This window comes from Gavia stellata, chromosome 17 (assembly GCF_030936135.1).
Source record: "Gavia stellata isolate bGavSte3 chromosome 17, bGavSte3.hap2, whole genome shotgun sequence".
Lineage (NCBI taxonomy): Eukaryota > Metazoa > Chordata > Aves > Gaviiformes > Gaviidae > Gavia > Gavia stellata.
In genome coordinates this window covers 16,767,884-16,788,165 of record NC_082610.1, presented here as the reverse complement: position 1 = coordinate 16,788,165, position 20,282 = coordinate 16,767,884, and the positions used below count along the sequence as shown (strand labels likewise).

General features: G+C 44.8%; 1 protein-coding gene across 1 annotated transcript in view; it reads right to left on the bottom strand.

Moving 5' to 3' along the window:
• The window catches only part of TMEM86A (transmembrane protein 86A), a 49,339-nt gene extending 35,586 nt beyond the window's left edge, over positions 1–13,753 (bottom strand). The window contains exon 1 of the mRNA XM_059826116.1: positions 13,613–13,753. Within this exon, the coding sequence (XP_059682099.1) occupies positions 13,613–13,753 (141 nt within the window). The remainder of the gene's footprint in view (positions 1–13,612) is intronic.
• Between the last annotated feature and the right edge of the window lie 6,529 nt (positions 13,754–20,282).

Sequence of the window (20,282 nt, the reverse complement as noted above, 5' to 3'; positions counted from 1 at the left end):
CAGATGCTGCAGTACACAAACTTGGGAGGAGCTCCTTTTTCAGCCACACTGCCCCTGTGCTTCACCTGGTTTAAGTTGCTAAACTGGAAGGCATAGCCTTGACTTTGGGCCAGCATTTCTTTACCATAAATATCTGTGATAGCAGCTCAAAGACAATGATTTTCCCCTGCCACCCTTAATGGGTTTTTTTAACATTTCAGTATGCTACCGAGCCATTAGACTTGAAAGTACTTTAACGTTTGTGGTTCCCACATCTGCACAGGGAGGACAAATGCTGCAAATAGAGGGCATGGGAAGGGGAGACGCTGGCGCTGGTGCCAGTCCTTTCCAACTGCTGCACTGAGGGTTCACCACAGCTGCCAAGAGCAGAGAGTGAAGGCAAGACGAGATTTTAGGTTAAGCAGCAGTGCGGTGGCACCAGGCTGGCACAACGAGGCGGCCAGGCTGCCTCCCGACCCACCTCGCGCTCCCGGGGCATCAGGTAGAGGAAGGACAGCAAGCTCATGTTTGCCCCATGAAGACTGTCCCAGGAACATGCGGATGTGAGGTAATTCAATCATTATTTTTTGTTCTTGCAAGTATGGAAATATTTTAAGCTCATTTGAGACTTTTTTCAGCTCCTCCACAGGTATACCTTAAAAGCGTCCAAGCTTCAGACGTTTGCCTGTGGGCAAAATACAGAGGAACATTAGAAATAAGATCAGAAGTAGGCAACGCTGATGTTAACTGATATCTTTGGAAAACAGTGGTTCCCTTCTTGGGGTGGCTGTCTCTGACTGCCTTACCAGAAGATTGCTTTTTAACAAGCACTTTTCGTTTTAGGAAAGGCTACAACAGTGGTACCTTGCTCACTGGACCATAGCCAGTCTGTGTGATCTCAGTTGCCCTTTTGCTTGTCCTGTGCCCCACCTTATGCAAGAATGAGAGGGTTAAACTAGACTTTTTGTTTAGACTATTGAAGATTTTTAGCTAAAGAAGAAAAATTATTCTACAGAGGAAGAGCTGGATGGTGCCTACAAATTCCTCTCCCTATTACTAACCAGCTGTAGGAGGCAAGTCTTTTAAAAATCCCTATTTTGGCAGTTGAGAGTTAGGCAGCGTTTAGGAACTGAAGTCTCAGACAATTGTTCACATAGCAGGTGAGACTGCACTCCAAAGTCAATGTTATTGATCAACTAAATAATGTGTCCTTGCAGTTATCATTTTTGGTATTTCTGCTAAGCACAGAGCTAAGTTGGCTTTCTCCTAATCTTTCTTCCATAGGGCAAAAAGAAATGCAAATAAAAGATAATGAACATCAGTGTACCCTTTAGGAGAAGTCCAAAGTGCATCTTTGCACTATTATCAGTATTGTCATATCAGATAAATAGCTTTGAATTTTTTCTGTTTGGCACAGAGGAAGCTCTGTTTGTCACCAGAGTTCATGTAGCCTCTGAGACAGGGCCAGCAAATGGCCAAAGCATAATGGACAATAAATCCAACATAAATAACTGAATATGGATTTAGATCAAGAGGTGAATTACAAAAATAGGTTTTAACATTTTTTGAAGCTTTTTTAATTTGTAAAACTTCTGGATAGTTATTGTTCATTTGTTTTCCTGAGGTGGACACAGTCAGAAGACAACAGTGTGGTTTTATTGTGAAGTAAACATGCTGAGATCAGCTCATACGTCTGTCCAGAACTGCTGACTTCAGGATACACTGCTAAGTGCCTGCTTTTCATCTCATGATAACTCATGTGTTTTCATGCTGCTGCTGGGAAAAAATACAGCTCTCTTAGCAGTTAAGGCTAACCTTGTAGTTACATGAGAGCATGGTATACTTTCCAGGAGGGACGGTGCACTACCAGTAATGTTTTGGTTTGAGTAATTAATGGGAACACGGATTTGCTTCAACCTGAGCTGGAATTTTTATGTTTTTACTACAGTCAGTCACGGATGGCTGCTTTCTAGGAGGACCATATAAACTGGGCGGCGTAAGTCCCTTCAGCTCAAGCCTCTCCTCCAAGGCTGGATATTGCAGTGCATCTGATAACGCTGAAAAGTGGAATGGCAAAAGAATTAGGAAACTTTGAGCCCTGTGAGACATAGGATCTCTTGCAAAGAGTCGTCTTATCAGGGAAACACTAGAAAGACTTATTCATTGCTGCCAGTGGCAGAGTCCGTAGTTGCTGCTGTGCAAGCAAACAGCACTGGGGTTGACAGAAACACCCAAGGGTCAGCCCTTCCTTTTGGATTAATGTTCTGCCGCCTGTAACATTATTGGACAAGGAAATTATTAGAGAATATTGCACTTGCACAGGCACGTGTGCTGTTGCGCCTCAGTAGAACGAGAGGCATAGCTGGGAGCGGGGAGGGGGACAGACACTAAACTTGCACTTACGTTGTCTGGATTTAACTCTCAGTTCTGCCACAAACCGCCTGATTGTCTCTCACCATCTGTCTCTTGCTGGGTGCATGAGTGAGGCACAGTGCAACCTGTCCTGTGGTTGGCATTTCTAAGTCCTGTTGTGATAAATGTAGCACAGACTTTTACTTTCCAGTGTTACGCCTACGAGAGTTTGCATTTCTGCATCAGTATCATTAGTTTGATGAAGCTAGCTGAAATAACAATAGAAACACACAGTAAAACAGGTGTTCTTCATTTCAAGTCCTTGACCCGTGCCTGTTAAAGCATTTACAGGAGGCCTGATCTGCAGCCTATTCAAGTTAATGAAAGTCTGTGCATTCACCTCCATGGGCTTCACATCAAGCCCAATGAAGTTAATTACAGAAACAATTTGCAGGAAAGAAACAATAAAAAGAAAAGCGCCATACTGGAGGATGCAAAAGAGAATAGTGGCAGCAAAGCTTAATCGCTCAGAACTGCTTAAAGCCTTTTGTAGTTAAATGACCAAAAGTGTTGATGTCATTATTTTGAATATGACAGGAAAATGCGATTTTGTATATAAAAATTATCAGATTAGATTAGACTAGATTAGACCACTACCTGCTGACTTTTGAATAACTGCATATGATTGACTTTATAGCAATAAATTGACCAAGAGAATGACCAACCTTTTGATAAGAATAAGGCTGTAAGCAAAGATGTAAAGATGGGACAGCCTTGCGAAAGCACAGGCTACAGGCACTAATTCAGCTGCTCTGGTCTAAGGCAGTGGCTTCAGGAGATAAAATACTTGGCAGCACTATCAGTTAGCGATATTTTCCTTCCCAGCTCCTGGGGTTGCTCCATTTCCCCCCTCGCTTGCTCCTGCCTGCCCTCGTGCCAGCACAGACCTTGGTACAGCCTTTCCATGAATCACACGGGGAAACTGAGCCTGCTTTCAAACATGCACACACAGAGACAAGCAAACGTATTTTGTTGGGTTATTTTTAAACCCAAATCGCGCCCCCCACCCTGATCTGGCTCAGAGCATGGGCTTTCGCGCGCTGGTGTTGATGCCAGCACCAGGATAGCACAAGGCAAGGAGAGACAGGAGGGCTGGGACGGGCATAGGGCAGGGGCTGGTGGGGCAGCCCTGAGGCACCAGCCAGCCATCAGCATTTCCAGTCAGCTTCTCCTTTGCTAAGGGGTCCACAAAGCTTTCACGTGATCTAAAGATCACCAGAAATACCCATTCTTGGGTTTCCGTTTGTTCGTTTGTTTTAATGCAGTCAAATGGTGTTTTTACAGTAACCATTTGCTTAAAAATTGTTTAACCTTGTAGGAAGTGATGGAGTGTTGATTACTCATTCGCTGAAATTGAGGAGTCTGAATATAAATTCTCCTCGCACTCCCATTCCTCTCCAATTAGGAGAGGGTTTAAGATATTTAAATAATCTCCCATTCAGCTACATGTATGAGAAAATGCATTCACTCAGTACAATAATGCAATTGTGCCTTTCCTCTGAGATGGCAAAAGAGGGTTGTTGGAGCCATTTTGAGAAACAGTAACTGAAAAGCAAAGGCAGTCAGACAGATTGGGCATGAGAAAACATAAAATCAAATAGCAAATGTGTGAAAAAGCCCCTCTGCATGCACAGACAGCGGAGAACAAAGCTAACAAAGCAGCCTGTGTACTGCATCGCTCCGCCAGCTAGAGAAATGCGTCGATTTGGGTTGACTCTTTCAAACTGGCCAAGAAAACAGAGCGTGAGTGGCACTGCGGGACATGGTTTAGTGGGCACGGTGGTGTTGAGTTGATGGTTGGATTTGATGATCTTACGGGTCTTTTCCAACCTTAATGATTCTGTGATGCTCTTCTGACTTTCACTGATGCAAATCAGGAAGAGCTATGTTCAAGCAACTCATTTCAGCACAGGTACACTAATGTAAAAATGATTTAAGTGAAAAAAAGGTTCAGGCCCAAAAGAATAGGTGCAAAACCTGGCAGTCAGCCCTTGCACTTCGTATCAGCCATAACATTTTTGTGGCGCTGACCTAAAAAAACATGAAATCCCAGCGACAATTATTCACAGCACGGATGCTGGGACACTTACTATACAGCCAAAAGATCATCAGCAGAGGAGGTCTATGTTTAACCAAAAAGAACAAAAAGACATTTTTACAGTTGTTTATGTTTATTTGTTCTATAAATATTGAGACAGGATTCCTTTTGGCTAGTCTGCGGATCCAATTAATTTGTTTTTCAGTTTCATTTTTGCGACTGTAAGTTCAGAGGTGACTTAGGGCTGCAATACACAGCGACCACAGCTGCTAAAAATAGACCACAATAACGTAATTCCTACAACAGTGTTTAACCACCACATTCCCCTATACCTCAGCTCTCTGAAGTCCCTATACTTAGGCAGATCGGTGTATTTGGAGGCATGAAACCTACTGTGGTTGTGAATTACCATGTCCAGAGTAACATGGGGAAGGAGACAAGATGAAAACAGCATGTCCAAGAGGCATCCTGAGCTGCGGAACAGACACATGGCTGAACACTGCCCTGTCCCATAGGGATGGGTGGGGAAATGTTTTCCCTTGGGAAAGCTAGGATTTCAGCCTTTTCAGTGTTGCATGGCATTGAGTTCAACTGCAAACAGTTATTAAAATAGCAGCCTGTAAAATCAAGACAGAAAAGAAAGAAAAGGGTGTGACGGGAATCAGTACGATGTGATTTTGATGGATGTTTTCTTGTGAAGTCGCAAGCCTAGAAATAAATCTTACAAAGCAAAGTAAAAATTCTCCCCTTTCCAATAGTGGGCAGTGGCCATTTTTATCCTTAAAAGTTTCAGACCATCAGGTATAAAGCAGCTCTGAAGAAGAGCTCTTAACTCAGTGAGGGTGGAAGTAACCTCACCTAAGCTCTTGAACCCGGGGCTCTGTTACACAGGGTTTGGCACACCTTGCTGGGCCAGGAGAGCTCCAAGCGAGGTCTGCGATGGGCGCCCCGAGCAGAGGGCAGCGCATCAGTGCCCTGGGAGCAGCTCAGCGAGCAGCCTGCGACCTTTCCAGCTCGGCTGGCAGTGGCAGAGCCAATGTTTTGCCCACTCCCTGCCACTCTCCTCTGGGTAACTGAGCTGAAGAGGTGGCCTGGCTGGGGCAGGACAGCAGCCACTAAGCCACGATGTTGGCCCAAGAGGGACAGGACAGCTACAGAAGGTGGGGATAAGGCTGGGGGAAGTCAGGGAAAGGCTAAAATAGTGGGGGTGGAGGTGTTTAATCGTGCACGTGTCAAAGTAGATGCAGGAGAGGCCAAAGCAGGGCCAATTAATGGGACCTGCTGCCTCAGAAGCTACTTTCTGACACTGCAACTAGGAACAGTTTCATGACTGGCAAGCAAAGGTCTGGGTGACATTATCCCACCTAATGATGCAATGTATACCATTCTGCTTGGCATGTTCTCTTTCTTAGATCAGGAAAAGAGGAGGCTTTCATAGGAAAAGCATAAAGGATTGGGTTTGTGCAAGGAAAGGCAACATCTATAAGCTGGAAAGATGCCGGCCGGTAGGGTGGGGATGCAGCGGAGATCTCTGCCATTAATGGTCTTCTCTCAGTTTTTTCAAGTGGTGCCAACCTGAAGTTACCTGTCCAAGTAAATTCATTGGTAAAATTAACAGCAGTGCAGCAGGTAGCCTGTTTTTCCTTCCACTCTGACAGCCACCATCCTCCTCATCACTGGGGGAGAGGCAGAAATTTCTTGGCTGATGGAGGGGAGGCCAATGGGGCGATAGTGTCTGGCAGCCTGCCAGCATGGCAGGACAAATACCATGAGAAGGGCCAGGCTCTGCAACTCAAGAAGCAAGCAATGCAGTATCTGTCATGATCCACCACGGCAGGACTTTAGTTTTTCAGCTACTTGTATTTAGGGCCTTAATATTGTACCTAGGGTCTTTAATTTTGTGCTTATGGCACTAATTTGGCATTCATGCAATACTGCAGGTGACCGGCTGACGTCCTTTATTCAGCCCCTCTTTCCTGGCACTTTTCTCATCTCTCTCTTCATCGGCTCTGACCCTGGCTCTGCCAGTGCTCCAGTGATCCCACAGGATCTCAGAGCAGCTGCTGACAGGTGGATGGAGATCCCTCACATATGGGGAGAATGTAGCCTTACCTAAATATGACAGATCTGACATAATATCCCATTTCTCCTAGCCAGCCCTTTGTTCCCATCTGTGCCTCCAGCGACTGTCACCTAAGCCGTTCCTGCCATATCACTTCCTGCATGCAGGGGTATTTGCGTGAGGCGTGTTTGTAAGACCATATTGTGTGATGTGTTTGTACTCTGGATTAGTTTAATGGAACTGCAATATAACCTCCAAGACAGCTTCCCAGCTGGTAAATCATGTTTAAACAGCGAAAAACAAATACACTTTCTTATTGCGCCAGTCTTTTTACATCTGGTTGCTTAGCATTGTTCCTATCTCGTGTCCACTTTGCAGTGCTTCAGCAAGATTGCCAAACAAACTGGCCAAAAATCAATTTAACAGACATCAGGAAAAAAAAAAATCTAAATGAGATGTAACAGTCACTGATGGGATACACAGACATATCAATTTGGCAGCTAGTCAAACTCCTCAGAGCCATCAGTTGTGCTCATTAAATGTCAGAGTTGTGAATTTGCCCCAGGCATTATCAGCAAAGGCTTGAACGTGGCCCAGCTTGGTTGAAAGAGATTTTCTCCCCCAAATTTCAGGTAAATAGATGAATGAGAAGAGATGTCAATAGCAATTCCATGCCCCAATTTTGGCTCCAGAACCAGATTTCTATGCCACAAAGCCAGGTTGTAAACTTTTCCTTTTGTTCCAAATAAAAATAAATCTTCTCCCTAAGTATTAGCAGGTACTTCTCAAGCAGAGGGTCCCCAACCAGACAGATTTGAATTTAAATGCCAGTAAAACTGGTACCAAGTTTTGATTTGATAATGTTCTTTTATACAGCAATGTAAGCATTTACATAAACATGTTTGCCTCAAATCTTTTCCCCTACACCACAAAAGTGGTACGGCTTTTAAGAGGGTTTTGGTGAGGTTTTTTCCATGGTGACACGGAAGATTCAAGAAGCAGCAAACTTCCTGTAAACACTCAAGCTTGGAAAGAAAGATACTGCCATTACTGGGTTTTGTCCTCTTCAATATCACAGCAGCTCATGTATTACATGACAACTGCCAGGAGGTGACATAAAATTGAAGACAACTAGGGTGAAGTAGAGAAAACCAAATTCTTCTAGATGTCAGCAAAGAAAGAGCAACAGCTCCCTTCCCCGCTAGCTCTGCTGAGCAGTGCAGGAGAGGGCACGGTCAGCACCAGAGAGCTCCCCGGCCCTGTTAAGTTTCTCCGCTCTGCACATCAGGAGGTTCTTGCTGCTTTGGATTCAAAAAGCATAAATTAGAAGACCCAGTGGCTTTGCTCTTTTGTGTAGGGTTTGGGAAAATACTGAGCAGACATGAGGAAGGTCATCTTTTTTGCACCTGACAGGGGCCTCGACAATGGTAGGATTTAAGCCAGGTATTATTCAGATAACTCTACAGAAATCAGTGAGGTCTCCCACCGAGAAACTGGTTACCCAATGTGGCCTAGGTTGTGAAACACAGACTTGACTCTTTGCCTCACTAAGGCCCTTGGTATTTGACCTTTAATTTTGAATGTGTGACTGTATAAACAAGCCATCACAATTTGTCTGCACTGCACTCATCACAAAAACCATTCACATCATAGAAAGGACCTGGAGGTAAGTAGCAGGTAGAGGTCATTCTTAAAACAACCAAGCCTGGTGATTTCTCTGAAGGCAAGAGAACTCCTTACCTTACCTTACCACAAAGGTGGAGAGCTGCCCAGCTTTATAGCCAGGGCCCTAAGTGCTCTGCTCTGCAGGTCCCTCCATGGGAGAGCCTTTGCCTGGGACCTTCGTATATCTGGGCATTTGGAAAAATGTTCAAGACTCAAGCGTTCCCGTGTTTAACAAGGAGATACTACTGCTTCTGGAGTGCAGCATTACTGTTGCATTAGGTAAGAGTCACCGTCAGTGTACTAACTAATGCTGCCTGCTTAGATCGTATTTCAAATCATGCAAACAAATCTGTGGCCTTTGCTCCCAGCAGAAGTGTTGTGTGGATCTGAATGGAGACGGGGTGGTGGGAGGGGACCTGCAGACCAGCTAAACCATCCACTACTGAACAAGTAAATCAGGAGGTTTCTTAGGAGGGAAAAGTCTATGTCAGACACTGCATTTCTCTAGCACTTTCTGACCGGGATCAGTATCCTTCATTCCACTGCTCCAATGTGGCAGCACCTTCAGGAGAAAGTGGCATTTATTAAGCAAATGCTAAGTAGCATTTGCAACGTATATGAGACTTTTATCATCTCGGATATTATTTACCGGAAAGGAGGGTATAGATTGTCCACCTCTAGCGTGCTAATCCTCAGGGAAGTTAAAATTGTACCTGCAACCTCAAAATCTGCAGCTATTTGCACCTTGTTGTTGGGTCAGCAGTTTGCCTGATAAAGAAGCCCTGACCTCCTCACCTGTAGAGGAAAGTCCAAAGATACCTTCAGAAGGTTTCAGGGTTGTTCACCAAAAAGCAGAAGTGCAGAAACCCACCCAGGGAGGCAGCCTGGGAATACAGGCCAAAAAAGATGTAACATGAGGTGTCCAACTGCCAACAAGAGAGTACAGGTCTCCACTCGTAACTTTGCAATGCCCCTCAACCATCTGAAATCCCAACCAAAGGATGTCTCCTTTGAGTGACATGAACTGAATCTTGCTGAATCTACGATTCAGTGCCATAGCTGCACTGCTTCCTGCAATCCCTCTGATGCTGAAGAAAATGACTTGCCCATTATCTTTACTGTTAAAGCCTGGATTTCCTGTACAGGGGAAGTCCTTGTGTAAAAAAAGCAGAGAAAATGCTTTAAAGAATGAGGAGAATGTGCTCAGATTGTGAAGCAGCTGATCTAAAGGCAGTGAGACCCTTAGGGAACCCTGGGCCACAATAGTTGACATTTGAGGCAGGAAATGATGGTTTATTTAACTAACTGAACTGAAAACTGCCAGGGAATTTATACAAGGGAAACAGAATTACTTAGAGCAGCATTTAGTTAAGACAGACATGAAGGCTAAAACTCCTATGATCGTGGGAAATACTAAGAGATATTTGACATCTGTAAGTGGAAGTGGCCTCTGCTTTGTGATTCAGCTAAAAGACAGATCAGGTGGGCGAGGGATCCCCCGGAGGGTGTTCCTCCTTGCTCATCAACGGCTTCTTGCAGTGTCTGCTGCTCCTCCGCACAGTCTCCCTTCCAGCCACAGACCTGCCTTGAAGTTTCTGAGATATAATAGCACAATTCTGCAACTAGGCTATTCTCCTCCTAAATATCCATGTTTTTTTAAATGCTTCAGTAAAAATACTTTTGAACACATTTGCTAATTAAAAAGGACCTTTCCATTCAAATAATGGTGATTTTTCAGAGGTTTTCTTCACGCTTCTTAGCAATATGCAGTAAACACTGGGATTTCTCACTTTCTGTGGTAGTGAATGATACCGAGGAGTTTGACTTTGCTAGAGGATCTGGCTACAGACACCAAGCTGGGAGGAGAAAACCTCTCTAAGTCAGGTAACTTCAGTAACAGCAAAGGAACTGGAGAGAGCATAAAGGCATTCATTAGTCATCAACTGATACCCAGGGGAAAAAAAATCTGAGTAGTTTTTGGGTTTCACAAACCGAATCTGACTTTGCCAGAGCCTGGCTGGTCTCAAGGCAGAGATCCCGTAGTTGAAGTGCTTGATCAATGATCTCCCTCATTTTTGCCCAACAGGCACATTCCCCATGGCCCAGGTTTCTCTCCTGCAGGTCCCTCGCCCTTCTCTCTCTCCAGCCCTGCTGAGGGCCAAGGACTCAGTGTTTTGGGACTGGAATCCGTTGTCCCAGCTGCACTTGAGCCCATTTAACAGGGGAAATGGCAGGTAGCCGTCCTTCTGCAGATCAGTGACCTTAACCTCCTTCTCCAGCCCGCTGGGAGAGCAGAGTTCAATGAACAACAGTCTGGCTGCACTGCTGAAAGCCGTGGCCTTAGGGGAACTAACTTGTTGTTGTTGTTCGGTTTGCTTCCAGCCGAATGGTTCCTGGTCGGCTTCATTGTGCAATTGTACAAATCCTGATGCCAGCACAAATAAGGTCCGATGGAAAAGCCAGCGATGCAGGCAGAGCAGAGGTTTCTTCTCTCAGGACCTGTGCTGGCTTAGGCCATCCACAAATGCTTCTTGGACGCCTGCTCCAAGAAAAGCTTGATGTAACCGTATCGGATGTTAAAACCCTGTGAGATGATTATTCAGACTCTCCTGCAATTCTGCACAGATCCTAGCATGGGTTTGCTCCTCCCTGTACTGCACTTTGCTCAATTTCTGTGTGCTGCATGCTTTTTAAATACTCACACAGCACTATCTGGAGGCGAGTGCTTCAAAGGGGAATGAGTCTATAACACCAAATCATCTCCTGCTGAGCAACACCAAATCATCACAACCTTGGACAATCGATCAGCTGATTTTGTGTTATTTATGTTGCCCTAAAGGCTACATTTCAAAACCTGAAATGTATGGATTGGAAAAGCTGACAATTCATTCTGCTCAAGCTGTTTAATAACGCTGCACAGACCTTGTTTGAAAAGCTTACTTTCAAGGGAGGGAATTTAACCAACTTCCAGACCAACTTCCTCCTCAGTTACTGTGAACAAAAAGTCTTCAAAATATTTAGAATCTGATTTAAGCTAACAAGTCAAGGAAATAAGTGTTAAAACTCAAACTCCTGCTTGACCCTCTATTTGTAGTTCATCCAGTGGTAATGAGCCAGATTCTTGCCTAGTATAAATGGGCATAAATCTACTGAAGCCATGCAAGAATGTTGATTTATGCTTGCTACAAATCTGACCTTTATTTTGGTATTTTGTGGTAAGCTCCAATCCTCTTTGGACTGCTCATTTATTGGAATGGAATTAGATTTACCAAGGTATGCTCTGACAAAATGGATTGCTTTTCTCTTAATTTTTTGTGCCAGGGATAAAATGGTGGTCTATTTCAACGCAGAACTGTTAATAAGATAGTTTTGTTGAAGGGAAGTCAGAAATTTTAGTATCATTCGTTACAAGGCCGCACGTTTTTTATTTCTCAAAGTTACACCAAAGGAGTACAATATGCTCCACAAATTACAACCTCCTTCTAGGAAATCTGAGTTAAATCTGCAGAATGGAGATTGAAATAAGTTTAGCCAACAAGCAATTGCATAAAAGCTTAAATATATGAAGCCAAATGATTTGCTGAGAGTGTATTGGAATGAATATACCCTTACATTTGCTTAACTGAAACTACATTTCTCCAAATGACCTTATGTTCTTTATTTCTAAGTCCACAATCCCTGTACTGAGGCTCAGCACACTACACAAAGCCTGACTTAGCAGAAGATGGTGATCAAGAATTTATTTTATTAGTTTTAAATATAACACTGTCGATTTTTGACTATGCTAACTGCATGGTAAATACAGCTTATCACTGCAGAGAACCATGCTGAGAAAATTGCGTGTGAGATTACACTACTATGAAGTGCTCGATATGGGGGCTACACTCAAAAGACGGAGCTCATGTAGGAGGCAGCAGCCTGTTTGCTAAATTCTGTTTCACGTTGGTAACATCTTACGCTGCTGTTTTCCGTCTGCACTAGCTTTTGATTAGCTTCCTGATGATGATTGAAGTGTTAGTTTGCATTGAATTGTTTACAACGTGGCCACCAGGTAAAGACTTCTCCTCTAATGTGACGGTACACCCATAAGGATTTGACATAGATACAGTAGGGTTGGTATGGATGAGGTATGAATGGCAATGTACAAGTGTGAAATCATCAAGAAACAAGGGGCGAAAGGAATGGTATGTGCAACTTCTGAAGGCACCCAGGTCTGGAAAACAAAGGGCTGCCGCCTGAGTGCATCTCAGACTTACGCTGGAGACAGTTTTTCTCAAGCCCTGACTCCTAGAGGAACCTCAGATCTATACTGGAGGTAGCCTGTCTCCAGCCGTGTCTCCTGGGTGGACCTTGGACCTATGCTGTAGCTTTGTCTTCAGCCCCATCTCCTGGGTGGACCTTAGACCTGTGTTGCAGCCTTGTTTCAAGCCTTGTCTCTGGTCCCATCCTGCTACTCCTGGATGGCCCCTGGACCTGATTCATTAACTTTGCCTTGTCTGGGACTGTTGATGGCCCCTGTTATTGGTATCCAAGTCTGCATGCCATGTTTAGGGACAGCACGCGGTCAGTGAAGGTACTGACTGTGCTGGGTCACCCTTGGCTCCTGGCTTGCACCACAGAGTCCTGTCGAGGCTATGTGGCCACACGCATCTCCAGCCTCATACACATGAGAGAAGGAGTGACAATGGTCTGTGAGAGAAAGTATGCATGAAATCCGTTTAAAATAAAATACACTCCTGCTTCTATGTGGTTTTGCATTGAACTTCGCTACATTAGCCGAACATAAGCAAAGGAAACACTCCAGATAACTCTGATCTTATAGAGAGGTGCAGGTTTTTTGTGCCCTTGATACTGGAGCTTGTTCCCTGACAGTATGCAAAAAAGACTGGATTTGTTAATCATGGAGGAGCATGAGTTTCTTCAAGGCAGGGACGGGGTGAGAAAAAGAGGAGCAGAGTTTCAAGAAACAGTTCATTTTAGGTTGCTTTCATTTGGCAGCTGATTATATTGGTTTTATTTTCATGTGTAATACAGCAGAGATCTGTAAAAACAGCTGGGAGCCTAACTTCCAGAGATGCCATAGCCCCAAAAAATGAAATAGATCTTCAAAGCAGGCTCTCAGTGCTGTTTGGGAAATAAATCCAAATCTTTCTCTAAGTGTTTGAAAAGAAGATGCTTTGGCTCCAGAGCAATATAAGAAAATGCACAATCCATTTGATCTGCTTCAGATGCCACAACCATCTGCAACTGCAGGTGGCAAATGCACATTTCTCAGCTTCGGAGGCACGTATGATTATGAAGAGCTTCGAATACTTTCAGTAAAACAGATAAACCTTTGGTATGCTCTTTCTGTTGTTTACTTATCTCTCAGCAGCATTCTCTGGAAAGATCTCCTCCTGGAAGGCTCGGGGGGGGCGGGCTCTGCTGAGCCTTTCAGCGCAGAAGACATTGTGTACAGAAGTGCCCGAGAAGAAGCCAACATGAACAACGGCTGGCACCAGGAAAGGGTCACAGGTGCTGGGCTGAACGTGTTGCTGTGCAGGATCTGCGCACCGCGTAGGCTCCAGCTGCTGCTCTACTAAAGACACGGCCGCCATCTGCCGTCATAACCCCAGCTGAGGCAGGGAGCGCGGCTGCGGAGCAGAAGGCCCCTCGGAGACCCCATCTCCCCCTGCCCAAGCCACCCCACGGGCTAGGGCCTTAACTTCTCCACTTCAACTCTGTCATTTCTAGCGTTGCTCTCAATTCTTATAGCTTATTTATTTCTTTGCTCCCAGGTAGAAAGAACAAACTCCTGTTACTGGTCATATGAGCTGGCGTGTGGATGAGCAGCCGGCAGCGACACTGCACTACGTCCTTCTGGGATGCCGCCCGCCGTGTGTGATGGGGATGGAGAGGGACTCCTAGTCCACGCCTATACAGCCTCTACAGCCGGCCCATACGCGTATATCTCTGTATGTACATGTGTGCGCTCACAGCTGCTCAATACTGCTAACCATTGCTTTCTACGCACCTGAAATACCATTTTCTCAGAGTTTATATTCCATGCAAATACTTAGTTTCTTAGTTGGAAGCTCAGACGAAGTGCAGCTGGGTGGTTTGGTTCAGAGTAGTTTCTAGGGCAGAGAGCTTGCCAGCACTGAACGATGGATTTGCTGGAAACGGCTCTCTGAATTGGGGCAGTTGTCTCTCAGTCCAGGTTTTCTATTTTGGGTTGCTCTCCCCAGAGGCTCATGTTTCTCCAGCAATCCGAATCAGTCTAATCCCGTCATGGAGGAAAGCCCTTATTGCTTTGCAGTCTGTCTTACACGTGGTCTTTAATTTCTGTAGTATCTGGGCACTATGGCTGCTGTTCAATATTTAACTACTGCTTTTTCACATTTACTGTGATGGTAGGTTTTTTCATTGTCTTCAGCAACTTTGGAAAGGAGGTTATTCTTATAAAACAATTCTTTCTTTGCGTCTTATTTTAATAACATTTATTAATATATTGCTTGCTTAAATAGTTTGACCTACTGTCTATATACTGTACTTATACCACATATTATAGAGGGGGTTTTCTGTCTATTTCCAATATGCTTCTCTTTTTGGATTTTTGACATGTTTAAGCAACAGGTACTTTCAAGATACTTTAGCTAACTAAACTACTGAATAAGCTAAACAGCTAAATTAAATATATGTATTTTCTTTTTTTCCATTCTTAATCTTCTTTCTTCTCTGGTTAAGAGAACACCTTGCAAATACAGCTATTCCACCAGCTGGTGTTATTCAGTATCATTATCCTCACTTCCTGGCAGACCTACTTTTTGTTCATGTTGTGGGGTATTTTTCATGAAGATGTTTGTATTTTCATCACCTGATAGGTGATCCACAGGGCCCAGTTCTTCACCCTTGTAATACAGTTCACCCATTGACTTTAGGGTGCACTGAATACTCACAGGCGGTCACGGAGTGCAACACAGCTAACTGCTTGGTAGGGTGCAAATGTATTTGTTTCCACTTATCTCTGGACCGGAAAGTTCCATAGCCTTTGTTTAAAGCATGAAGCTGAGAAATGTCCTGAAACATCCAAGGCAGTTACTTGAAATCACTTTTAAAGACTAGGGAAGTTTATTTCTTGGCATCTTAAGTTTGTTTCTGTCCTTAGTGTACAGCAATGTCAAAGTAATTATTTTTGTGATTACTCTGGATTTGAAATATATGCATTTTAGATGACTGATAATTTTAGATGAGGTACAGAGGAATTCACATTCTCTGGATTTAGTTTGTCTAGCTTGCATTCCTGAGTTAGGAAGCTGTATCCCTTCCCTGACCAGCTGAGCCATTAAACAATGAGCTGCTCGAGGTAAACCTCTCCCTCTGTTGACACATTTAAGTACCCAGAAAAGAAAATAGTATCAGTGAGATTGCTTTGTCTAGAATAAATCATGTCAAACAAGCTCATTTCCCACTCTGATGAGGTAAGTGCTCCTGTGTATAGCAGAAAAGCCACAGATGCCAGATGTCTTGGTTTTAGAAAGACTTCTAACACTGTCTCACACGACCATCTGTCTCACAAGCAACTCACAGAAAAACACGGATGGATGAGTACACAACTGGGTGTAAATTGGACCCAGAGAATATTTAGCACAAGTACATTGTTAACTTGGCTGGATGAATCAAGCAGAATTCTGCAGGAGTATCTCCATAGCACCAATTTGATATTTTCATTAAATAATTTGGATGGCAGAACAGACAACTTGCTTAGCAAACGCACTGGCTGGGAGGGGCAGGAAGTGTTGGAGGATAGGGCTAGGATCTCAATGAACTTGGCAAATTACAGTCGGGGGAAAGAAAGTGATTCAAAGGACATGCTTTCACTCTTGCAGGATTACCAACATCACAAATGCAGGTTATGGAATTACTGGTCTGATAACATCACTGTATAAACAGACTTGGTGGTTAGCATGGATCACAAACTAAACAGGAGTCGGCCACGCCAGTACAAAAAAGGCAAATAGCACCGGGGGCTACATAAAAAGGAATATTGTTTCCAGGCAAATGAAGATTCTTCTGTTATGCTTGGGGCTAGTAAACCTTCAGTTGGAGCACTGTATTCTGCTTTGGCTAGAACGGTGAATTAGAGGTTTTATGAGGAAACATTGGAGGAATTGGAGTGGTGTGTCCTGGAGAAAGGGGAGACGCAATAGAGGGGACCTAAACATGTGCACGGTATTTCGAAGGGCGAGGGCAATAAACTTATCTGCTGAAAAGGCTCAGTGGGCCACAGAGATATATGTTAGATGTTAGAAATAGCTTTCTCATGGTGCAGATAAAAAAAAACAGCAAGAGAGATTGCTATGGGGTATGACAGCCTTGTTTTTTGAGTTTTCGGGTGCAGATTGGACAAGCATCTATCAGAAATTACCTAAATATAATTGATCACACTTTTTGGGCAGGAAGAAGGAGACAATGCCTACCCCTGTTTTTCTGATATTCCTGTTTGGAGCTAAAGGTCATAATTTAGACACCTAAGTTAGATATCTAAATTATACATTGTCAATACCAGCTAATTATCATCCTGAGACTCTTGCTTTCCATTTCTGTTTAATATATCATTAGGAAAAAAATCTTAGTGGTTAATAATTCAGATCAGAAGCAGCTATAAAGTAGGCTGGCACCACACTATGCAAACTTGATTTGTTCAAACCTGTGTTTTCCAAGTCCTAGGCTGCTTCTGAGCACATACTGCCAGCTCTGCTAATGTCTAAACAGCTTATGATCTAGAGACCTGTCTGTTGGACATTAGGATGATCCAGTTCATTTAATAAAGGCCATATTGGAACACCCATTTAACTTACTGGAGAAGGGATGTTGGGTGAAAAGGGGAAAGGAAAACTCACACAAATATTACTCATTCACAAAATGCTAAAACTCAGGCTCTGAACCGCCTTTGATATTTGACCTCTGCAGATGGCCTGTAATTAAGACGCTAATCCTTTAAACACTCAAACACACTTAACTTAAAGTTAATAGGATTAGTCACATGCCTGAAGTGTGCATGGCTGGAGCGAAAATCTGTTGTTGAGTACAGCTGATTGGTTAAAAACTTGCAACGAAGACACTTTCTGGTGGAATATTGTCTTACATTTTCTAAGTCTTTTCTACACAGTTCGAGTCCCAAGTAATTTCCTAATGTGAAGATATTTAATAAAAAATAAAACGTAACTGAGTTCTTGCTTAAAAAGGTGTATACAAAAAAAAAAAATCAATCTGAACTTCTTCAGAGGCAGAAATTACAGGTTCTTGGGAGGTTTGAGAGGAGTTATTTTGGTTTTCTGGAAGATGTAGGTTTAAATTCACTGACTTTTACAATTCTTTCAAAGCAAGTTTGAGATTAAACATGCACAGAATCAGACAGATCAGAGAGTTACAAAAAGAGGAAGAAACCTTTTCTATCATGGTTTTTATTTAACAGAAATATCAGTTTGGCTTAAAGGCATGAAAAAAAAGTTGTTTCTTCTCTTGTTGCTGACAGACTAGCTGTACTTGGGAATTCTGGCAAGCTTAGTCTGGATCAGTTCATCGCATTGTAAACGTATTAGAAGATTATGAAGAGCAAACACAATTTGGGAAGTGATTTAAGACACAGGGAGGACAGAGCTATAGGCATACGCATCACGGAGGTTCCCATTTGTTGTTGTACATCTGCCAGAAAAAGAGACTGGACCACATCAAGGCATCGTGCTGACGTGTAACATGCTATATCTGGGTTTACGTGCCATGGGCGCAATCTGGGAATCCTGACACAGCTCAGCGTCATTTGCTACTGCCCTATAAAATGCCTGCAGCATACATTTACAGAGTGCTATTATTTCTCCCATCGGCCCTAACACGGATGTAAATCCCCTCTGCTGAAGGACATGTGATATCACAGTATTGTCATATACAGGAAAAGGTAACGATTGTGGTTAAAGGTTTCCAAAAAGTGGCGTGCAACAAACAACTGCAGTGCTATCCCCTGGCCTGGTCCTAACTCCTCTTTCAGATGCAGGGAGAGATTTTCTCCACTCATCTTCAGGACTGCAGCGAGCAGAATAAAGACTGCATTTAGCCAAGTATTCCTGCCAACTCTTTAACACGGACGAAAAGTAAGCAAACATAAAAGCCAAAGAGTAACAATCATCGCTCTGTCAATACTGTTGTTGTTACACAGGAATCTGAGTCATACTAAAAGGCGTCTCAAGGAAAGGAGCAGTGGAGATACAAGAAATTCAAGACGGACCAGGGAAATTCTGATTAAAGAAGCACCACAGCAGCGATGGGGTGGCAGATAAGCCTACCAGAAAATGGCATCGTATCCTTCTTGACGGTACCACAGGGGGTAACAGAATGCCAAAAAATGAGAGAAAAATTGGTGAACCAATGTGAAGGGAGACTGACTAGAAAGTCTTAACATTAAAAAATACTTACACTGAAAATTTAAAGAAAGTAATAATATAAAGAGGGCGGAAACCAGAAAAGGTGATCTAGGTTTGAGTCAGAAGTAAAAAGTCAGTGCAGTGTCTTATGGAGATGAGAATTAAAAGGGGAAGAGAGAGAAAGATTAAGTTCTTACAGGACAAGGGGTTAAATCAGGACTGTGGCCCAGGAGACAGCAGTGGGAGATCAGGTGGAGTGTCTGCTCTGCACAGAGCCACGCAGACACCAGAGAAGCATTGCAGAGAAGCATTGCAGAAACAACTTCAGATCTCTTGTAGTTCAAGAACTAAAAAAGCCCTGCGAGTTAGCTGGTGCAGTGTCCCACTCCAATACGTTGTCCTGTTCCTCCCCTCAATTAGGGCCACACTGGGCGTCTTTACACCAGGCTGCAATGTGGCTTATAGCTACACGCAGAAAGGAATTTTGGCTACGGACAAAATAAAGTGAGGGCAGCAAAGAGGCAAAGGGAGACAAAAGGCAGCAGGAACCTGGAGGAACTGAAAGTGGAGAGTGGTCAAGTAACATGAATGTTAAAGAAGAATTTATGTTGAAGGAGTATAAAATGAAGGGGAAAAAAAGCTTCCTTTCAGTGCCCAGGTTTCTACGACAAACAGTGTGGAGCAGAAGAATTTTTGTCAGGTGGATCTCAGGTAACAGCAATAGGAAAAGAGCTGACAACCGAAGCAAGGGAAGTCTTCAGTCAGCTGGTGTTCTTGCACAATTTTCCGGGTTGTCAGAGACTTGGAAAAATATTTGAGCACACAGAGAGCATTTTGTTTGGCCGCTTCGAAGGTCAGCGTTGCCCCTGGGAGCCCTGTTTTATCAGGCGGTGTTCACGCGGCCAGGAGCGCACTGCTGCTGAAACGGCGACACCCTTCGAAGCCAAGCACCGTTTTTCAAGCCTTGATAAGCCAAGAACGACCGCTGCAGAGACTTAACGCCTTCCTCCGTGTGCAGGATTGCTGCGTGGCCGCCGTCCCCTCAGCGGCCGAGGGGGCGGCCGGAGCGGACCTCGCAGCGGGACGGGGGCGGCTCTCGGGGAGCGCCCCGGAGCAACGGCCCCTCGCCCCCAGCAGCTTTTCCCCTGCAAAACCCCACAAACCCCCGCCACCGAAACAGCAAGAGCTGCTGTATTTTAGTCAAAAAGCAGTAATTGATGTCGATTTGTCGACGCGTATGGGGCCGGGGGCCGGTAAGGTGCTTCTCCGGTGAAACTGAGGTGCGCAACGCCGCGGCCGGGGGAGCCCGAGGGGACAAACCCGAGGGTCAGCCCCAGAGCGGCGCCAGCTGCTAGCGGCGGGCAGGGCGGGGGCGGCCCCGGCGGCCCTTATTAGGCCGCCCCCGCCGCGGCCCCGGGCCCCACCGCTCCCCGGGGCTGACGGAGCGGCGCCGCCGGCCGAGGCACGCTCCGCCCGCCGCCTTGCCCCACGGACGCGTTTCCTGAGGCGAGGCGCTCCTCAGAGGGGAAGTGACGCGCGGGCAGTGTGACGCCGGCGCGAGGCGAGGTGATATAAAGGGTAGGCGGCGGCGGCCGGAAGCGAGCGGAGCGGAGCCGAGCCGAGCAGCGCGGCGGGGCGGGCGGCGGGCGGGGGCAGGCGGCCGGCCGGCGTCGCCTCTGCCGGGCGCGGAGGGGAGCGGGGAGGAGCAGGGCACTGCCTCACCCCC